At 34.7% G+C, this 8,901-nt stretch overlaps 1 protein-coding gene across 1 annotated transcript in view; it reads left to right on the plus strand.

Moving 5' to 3' along the window:
* Positions 1-8,901, plus strand: part of Pkhd1 (PKHD1 ciliary IPT domain containing fibrocystin/polyductin) — a 563,112-nt gene that overhangs the window by 360,156 nt on the left and 194,055 nt on the right. Inside the window, exon 55 of the mRNA XM_008825215.3 lies at positions 3,351-3,438. Within this exon, the coding sequence (XP_008823437.1) occupies positions 3,351-3,438 (88 nt within the window). The remainder of the gene's footprint in view (positions 1-3,350; positions 3,439-8,901) is intronic.

Genomic DNA, 8,901 nt, shown 5'->3' on the forward strand with positions numbered 1-8,901 from the left:
GATCAGGCATTAAGACATGGATTAAGAAACTATATTATCAATAGCAATCTCATGTGATTATGGATATGTTTTAAAGTGGTAAATGTGTACATTTGTAAGTAACATTCACTGTTTACAGTTTGTTCATCTTCTATTGCCATAGTATCATAGCATCAAATCCTAAACCTGTCTTCCTGAGAACATGGAGACTGCAGTGTCTTACACACCATGATAGAGGAGCTCTGAAATCACTGAGGTTAAAGGAAAAGATGTCCATTAGAGTTCAACTATTTTTCACAGGCTCTGTGTAGGTGTTAGTAATCTTTTAGGAGTGAGAAATCTTTGTTTGAAGTAATTTCTCTTAAGAATGTTCTTTTTCAAAACTGGATTTCTTTTACTTATTTTCTTCCTTTCCCCACAGATGACTATTCTCTAAGGAAATGGGTCAGTTCCTGGTGATTTGTTATTGTGATTTAAATGTTGTGTTGTTAGGTAGACTAGATATGTTGCTTTCATCTAGGATACTGATTTCATAAGGGTTTCCTTTAGATGTACAGCTCTGTTGGATGATTTCAGGTAGTATGATGTTTATTAAATTAGCTCCAAAATGTTTAATAAATGCATTGACAGTGCTTTATAGTTTCAAAGGTTTTTCTCATACATGCTATTTATTTTGTTGCTACAATGGCATGATGTAGATTTTTTGAATTTTTCCAAGTTGACAGAAATGGATTATTACCTGACTCAGTGGGCCTTAGTTTGTATGACAGAGTGCATAAAATCAGGCAGGGGAGCTCTAGAAAGGGGATGCAGTTGGGGAGGCATTCTAAATATGATAAAATATATTGTATGAAATCTGCAAAACTTCAATTTAAAAAAGGAAAAATAGAAGAAGAAAAGGTGCCAGGTGTCCGTTTTGTATAAATTAACAAATGGACCATAAACTCCATATTTCCTATTTATAGTCCTTTTATTTTCCTATCTTGTCTTATTTCTCTAGCTAAGATTTCAAACACTGTGCTGAATAAAAGTGAAGTAGACATCATGTTTTGTTACTAATTTTAGTGGAAATGCTTTCCATTTTCTCCATTTAGCCTAATGGTGACTACAGTTTGTTCTGTGTAGGCTACATCATGTAGAGAAATGTTCCTTCAGTTCCTTGCTTCACTAGTGCTTTTGTTAGGAAGTGATGTTGGATTTTGTCAAAAGTCTTTTGTGTACCTGTTGAGATAATCATGTTATTTCTGTCTTGGAATCATTTATATACTGTGTTACAAAACAGGCGTGTAAGTTGAACCATACCTGTACCTCTAGAAGGAAGCCAACTTGATTATGGTGAATAATCTTGTTGATATATTCTTGAATTCTGTTTGCAAGTATTTTGCTGAGAAATTTTGCATCTACGTTCACCAGTCAGATTAACCTATAAATTCTTTGCGTATGTGTCTGTGTCTTTATCTGCCTTTGGAATCAGAGTAATTCTTACTTTTTAGAAGATTGTCAGTGTGCCGTCCCCTATTTTATGAAATAGTTTGAAAAACATTAATGCTAATTCTTTCTTAAAACTGTGATACAATTTAAACATAATTCCATATGGGCCTTGACTTGTCTTTAAAAGAAGAGGTTTATTAAAAGATCATTTGTTTTCTTTGTTTTATGGAGTAATCACATTGGATAAAGCTTCCAGGTAGAAGTACACACCACTGTGTGTGACCCTGACTCCAGCCATATGCTCCAATTAATGTCTTAAAATTTTTCACTGACACCAAATTGAAATAAAAAGTGTCCGTTTCAATGCAAGTTTAATTTTTATGATACCATAAGCAAATGACAGACCGGAATCCTTTCAAATCTTTTGTTATCTTCCTGAAACAGCTAAGAAGTTATATAATTTTACAGCAGATCTTTGATGATTGGAATGACCAAGAAATCTGTTTTTCTGGTCAATTGAATTTTCTGAATAATTCAAAATTAAAGACATGAACTGTTTTTTGTTATAAACTTTGTTTTTGGTAATCTCTCTAAATTATTCAAGGATCCTTTCTGCCTTGCTTACTTAGCCTATGGTGAATAAAGATGTTTTTATTTTCAATGATATGCTACTTTATGAAATACATTTGTGAAACTGTGTTTTAAGGGGTTGGTTCTGGGACAAATCTTGAAGATGAAATTCTTACAAATACTAATCATTATTTTAGCTTTATCTTTTAGCTTATCTTTATGAATTGGAGTATAAAAAATTATAGATATTGGTATAAGCAGTTGATTAACATCTAAATAATCGAGGATTTACTGTTTTGGGACACACTGAATGAAAATTCAAGGCATTTTGGTGCCATCCCTATGATATATACTTCTTTTATTTATTTTTTTTATGATTACAAATATTTAGATTGTTAAGTTAGGGGCTAGAGAGATGATTCAGCAGTTAAGAGTAACTCCTTTTGTAGAGGACCTGGATTTGGTTCCCAGCACCCATATGAATGCTCACTACCATCTAAAACTCCAGTTCCAGGAGGTTGGGTACCCTATTCTGGCCTCCATGTGCACCCAGCAGACATATGATGCATGTGCATATATGTACATACATGCATTTATATGCATGCATATTTATTAATATAAAATAATATTATATAGGTGTAAATATACATGTATGGAAATACATGATTACTTTTTTCTATTACTGGAGTTGATAGTCACAGATCTGGAATATGAAGAATTAATATTATTGAAAATAGTGATGAAATGTGTGAGTGGAAAAGCTTGAACAACCTGAAGGAATAGATTTAGGTTGCATCAAGGATGTCCCTGGTAAGACTTTAATTTGTAAATTGGAAATAAGTTATATTTTGAAACAAAAGGTCTGAACATCTTTCCCTTGATATCTGTAATAAGGTACACTATTAAATCCAAACAATGGAAACAAGGCTAACAGCAGTGAAACCCCATCATCCTAAAATAAAATTAGCCTTGCCTCTAGGAGAATCTAGTGTAAAACATAAAATAGAACAATTTGACTTCCAACCGAATTGCAAATGGTCTTAAATCACTTAATGGTGGAAGAAAATGTCTCTTCCAATTTAACTAGTTAGCCATTAGAATGGTCTGTTTCCCAGCTTTTAGATTATTATAATGTGCTATAGTTTTCATTTCTCTATATATTGTCAGAGAATGCCTATTGTACCCCTTTGAGTTATATTTGACAATGTAAAATACTCAAAAATTCTTTTTGGGTTGATAACACGGACTGTTTGGCTATGGACTATATATCACATATTTTATGTAATAAACTTTGAAATGAGTTTACTTCTCTGACCTTATTTAAGACTGAAATATTTTCCTAGCCATTTGCTGATTCTTTAATTTTTCAGGAGTTTATGGCAAAGTTCAACTTCACAGTGCTTACCCTAAGAAATCCTGGGTACGTCTTGGAGCTGATATTGCACCAGGAAATGAGAGGTAAGGAAGGAGTGAGTTATGAAGTTTGTTATTTCAGTTTTGTTTGCTTCTCTGGGACTTTTCATTGTAATATGAAATTCAATTTTTTATTAAGCAGCATAATTCGAGGTTAAATGAAAATGTAAGGGGATTTGAGGAACAATTTAAAACCTATATAACATAGCAAGAGAAAAAAACATGTAAAATGTAGGGGAAGGACATAATTTATACCAAGAATACTTTTTAAGTAAATACATGTTTATTATCAATAAAGTCTAAAAATATTAATTTTTGTCATAACAGATGAAGTATGAGTTGAAAATATAATAGTCTGGATTGAAAAGCTAGCAGGTAAAGATACTGACACAAATAAAACTAGTGAAATAAACATTTGAAAAATTTTATAAAAGTTAATGCATTATTAAAAGGAGCCAGTTACCACTGCCTCAACTGAAGAGATTACATGAAGAACCAACTAGTGGAGGTCTTCTCAGACTCAGAAGACAAAAATTAGAAATAAAAAATAATGGACAATATGATACTAGGAGTAAAAATCAGAAAATAGAAAGCTACATGTAGGTAATTGTTATTAAGAAGCCAAAACATCTGCAACAGAAAGGATAATAACAACTCTAACATAGAAAACCCAGAGAATTCATACTTAATTTGAGGAGATGAACATTAGGAATAATGATTCCTATATTAAATGATGGTCATGCCACAAGGGAAAAATAGAACACAAAAAGTAAAACAGGGATATAAAGCTTGTCTGCTTAAGAATCCTCATCTGTATCATTAAATGGGAAAAGGTGGTGATGTAACATCTGTAAATATTCAGTGAGACAAGGATTATAAAAATTATATGAAGAATTAGATCCGGATAAGATTCCATACATATAGATGAAAAGAATAAAATTTTTACTTGAGAAAACCGACAAAAATGCAAGAGTGGGTTAAGAAATACAGAGTAAACTAAATTAAAATATCAAGACTAGGAATAAAACCAAAGAAATTATAAAATAATATAAAAGTCTGATGATGAATATTGAAATAATTTTAATGTAGTACAATAAAGGGAGTGCATTTAAATCCTTAAAACAAGTTCTAGTATCTATTCTCATAAAAAGAAAGTACAGAAAATTGAAGTTAATTTATTCTTCAAGATTTAAAAAATATTTTGTTTTTTATTTTAGGTGTATGAGTGCATTGCCTGCATGTGTGTAAGTGCATTTGTGTCATGCAATGCCCACAGAGGTCAGAAGAGGGCATTGAATATCCTGGAGTTTCGGATAGTTGTTAGCTGCTATGTGGGTGCTGGGCATCAAATCTGTATCATCTTCAAGAGCAGTCAGTGTTCTTAACTGCTGAGCCATCTCTCCAACCCCTTTTCAAGATTTTTAAAAATAGTTGTGTGTGTGTGTGTGTGTGTGTGTATCCTACTGGTAATTTCCAATCTGAGGGGTGGACTGGCAGATTGCAAATTTCTGAGCAGGTGCTAATGTTGCAATCTTGAGCCAGAATTTCTCCTTAAAGAAATCTCAGTTTTATTTTATTTTTATTATTTAAAAAATAATTTATTGATAATTTTAAAAAGTTATTTATTTAATAACCATATAATTAGAAGAAGCATTTCATTACAACAGCATTGACATGTTCAATAACAATTTCCAGAGCTAAGATGCATCTCTTTCAAAATGGGCTGTAAATTTTTAGGTTTACAGTTGAATTATTACAGTTATACAATATTGTACTCAGTATAAACCCTATAAGACATAAATTAAATGACGTTTTAACCTTTAAAAAAGATCTCCATTTCATTATTAAAATACAGTTTCATACAGAAAAATTCGTTTTTAATACAAGTGACACACGATTGACACTAATCTCTATATATCTGATTATTATTAGTCACAATCGGTTACATTCTGAGCTCCTTGGCATCTGAGCATGGATATAAAGTCTTCAGGTAGATTTCAATGATAATGTTTTTCACATCTACTAATTATTAAGGAGCAAATTTTTATGCTTTGAAGAATTATTATTTTTTAATTTTTTAACATCCACTTCCCAGATAGCACTCTCCCATAGCCTCCCTCCCCCCACTAGAGCCCTTATACTCTGATAGCCCTGCTACTGCCTACTGTGTTGTCGGCACCCCCAGCCATTCCCCACTACCTGCCCTTCTGGTGAATCTAGTCAGCCTATCTAGAAGTCTTTGTTTTAGGAGGGTCAGCTGTTCTTCATTTAGCGGTAATCACTTGTCTATATTCCTTTGGATAAGATTGGGGTCTGCTGTTCATTTTCCCAGTTCTATTCTGCGTTACTATCTGGGAATCTCTTTGGCCACCCTGGCCATCAACTCAAAAGAAGGTATTGTTTATCTGGCATTGTTGCTTGTTATGCAGCCTTTAGCTATACATATGGACTCTTATGAAATTATGTGGCCCATTTAATCTTTGGTTATACTTTCCTTTTGGGTGTTTAAGGCCATACAGGTGGTCCAGATAAAACTGATTTATTTTTACTCTTAAGGTTGTTTGAGGATCTGTTCCTCAGAGGTTACATGGGCTTGGGAGGAGCCCCTGGATCCTTTCTTTTACCAGTTCCACCTATGTGACGATAAGAATAAGGTCCTGCTCGACCATGGTTGGCTTCACTTGGGGGCATGGAGGAAATGATTCCTCTGTATTGACCCTCCTTTTAGTAGACTGGACACTGGTTCAAGTACATCTGGTGGGGTGTCCTCGGCCTCCTTGATCAAAAGAACACGTGACCCACCACCATTATGGGACGTTTTGAGAGATGCTCATAGTCCCCTGGAACTAGTCAACCTAGGAGGGCAAGGAGCAAAAAGTGTCCTTTATGTCCCTCTGACCAAATTATTATAAACCTCAAAGTAAACCTGTTAAACACCCAAGGTTAGTTCCACCAGTCTGGTATTTTTAATTACTGTGTGTCATGTAGATATATCTTGGGCAAAGATCAGTTGATCTCAGATAAACCTTACCTAGACATATATTTCTTGATCTGCTATGTATAATTTGTCAGTAGGTTGTAGGAGTAATATGGTTCCCTCTGGTTTTCAAAACTACCTAGGCATTGTTTATCTTTCGCATTGTCTCACCCCTCCATCATGGTTTTCCCATTTAAGGTACCCCCATTTCCCCCCTTTCTCCCCAGTACTCTTCTCCTGTGGTCCTACCTCTCTTGAGCTCCTTCTTTCCGTTTATCCCCTAGGTTCCTTGTATACCCCCCCCAAGCTAACCCAATTTTTATCCATATCTCCCTTATTAAGGCCCGTTTCCTACTGTTTTTTTATCCATATCTCTCTTATTGAGGCCCGTTTCTTACTGTTCTTCTCTTTCAGGTTATTTCTTTTCCTTTACCTCCATGTTTCCTTTACATTATCCTGGTTCCTGTAGTTATGTCTGGATACATACACACTTATCTGGGTTTGGTTCTAGGATCCACATATGAGGGAGAACGTGTCGATTTTTTTTCTGAGTGTATGTTACTTCACTTAGTATATCAGTTTCTAGTTCCATTAATTTACCTACAAATTTCATGATTTCATCTTCCTTACTGATGAGTAAAACTCCAGTGTATAAATGAGCCACATTTTCATTATCCACTCGTCAATTGAGGGACACTTAGGTTGCTTCCATCTCTTACCTATTGTGAAAAGAGCTGCAACAGACTTGACTGATCAAGTATCTCTGCAGCAGGATGTTGAGTCCTTCTGCCTCCTTTTTAAGTTATTTTGATCCAAATATTTTCAATACTGCTGTCCCTGGTTGAGTGTTCCCCTTTCCCACATCCTCTCTAACATTTAGTATCATTTATTTTCTTGATCTTAGCCAGTCTGACTGGGGTAAGGTGAAATCTTAAAGTGGTTAATTTGCATTTCCCTAATTATTAGTGATGTTGAACATCTTTTAAGATGTTTCATAGCCATCTTTACTTCTTCTTTTGAGAACTCTCTGTTCAGCTCCTTAGCCCATCTTTCAATTGGGTTGCTTCTTGTTTTGGGTCTCTGTTTTTTAAGTTCATTATATATTCTGGTAATTAAACCTCTATCAGATGTATCGCTGGTGAAGATTTTCTCCCATTCTGTGGGTTTTCTGTTTGTTTCCTTGGTTGTCTCCTTTGACGTACAGAAGCTTTTTAGTTTAATGAGGTCCCACTTGTTAATTCTTGCCCTTGTTTCCTGGGCTATTGGTGTCCGGTTTAGAAAGTCCTTTCCTACACCTATATCTTGTAGGTTTTTCCCAACGTTTTCTTCTAAGAGTTTCAGAGTTTCAGACTTTACATTGAGGTCTTTGAGCCATTTGGAATTGACTTTTGTGCAGGGTGAAAGATAGGGGTTAAGCAGGGTGAAAGACAGGGGTTTAGTTTCATTCTTCTACAAGTAGAGATCCAGTTTTGCCAGCACCATTTGCTGAACATGGTGTCTTTCCTCCAGTTAATGTTCTTGGCCCCTTTGTCAAATATCAGGTGGCTGAAACTGCATTTGCTCATATTTGGGTCTTCAATTTTGTTCCATTGGTGCCAGTACCATGTTGTGTTTATGACTATAGCTCTTGTAATACAGCTTGAAAAATGGTATAGTAATCCCCGCGGCATTGTTCTTAGTGCTCGGGGTTGTTTTGGCTATCCGAGGTCTTTTGTGCTTCCATATGAATCTTAGGATAGAATTTTCCAATTCTGTGAAAAATGTCATGGGGAGTTTGATTGGCATTGCATTGAATCTATAAATGACTTTTGGTAGGATGGTCATTTTCACAATATTAATTCTCCCAATCCATGAGCATGGGAGGTCCTTCCATCTTCTGATGTCTTCCTCAATTTCTTTCTTTAAAGAGTTAAAATTTTCATTGTAGAGCTCTTTAATGTCTTTGGTCAGGTTTACTCTGAGATGTTTTATTTATTTATTTATTTTTTGCAGCTATTTTGAACGGGAGTGTTTCCATGTGCTCTTTCTCTGATTGCTGGTTATTGGTATTTAGAAAGGCTATAGACTTTTGTAGGTTAACTTTGTAAACTGCCACTTTACCGAACGTGTTAATAATTTCTAGGAGTTTTTGTGTAGAATTTTTGGGGTCCCTTAGATATAAAATATCATCTGCAAAAAGGGATAATTTGATCTCTTCTTTTCCAATTGTTACTCCTTTAATTTCCTTCTCTTGTCTTACTGCTCTTGTAAGAGTTTCAGTCACTATGTTAAAGAGAGTAGAGGTAGTGGGCAGCCTTGTCTGGTTCCTGATTTCAATGGAATGCTTCCAGTTTTTTCTCCATTTAGAATGATGTTAGCTGTGGGTTTGATATATATGGCTTAATTATTGTTGAGGTATGTTCCCTCTAGTCCAATTCCCTCTAGGACTTTGAGCATAAATCCATGTTTAATTTTGTCAAAGGCCTTCTGTGCATCTATTGAGATGACCATGTGGTTCTTGTCTTTGAGCCCATTTATATGATTTATGATGT

Source organism: Nannospalax galili, unplaced genomic scaffold, assembly GCF_000622305.1.
Source record: "Nannospalax galili isolate Female #2095 unplaced genomic scaffold, S.galili_v1.0 scaffold329, whole genome shotgun sequence".
NCBI classification, from domain to species: domain Eukaryota; kingdom Metazoa; phylum Chordata; class Mammalia; order Rodentia; family Spalacidae; genus Nannospalax; species Nannospalax galili.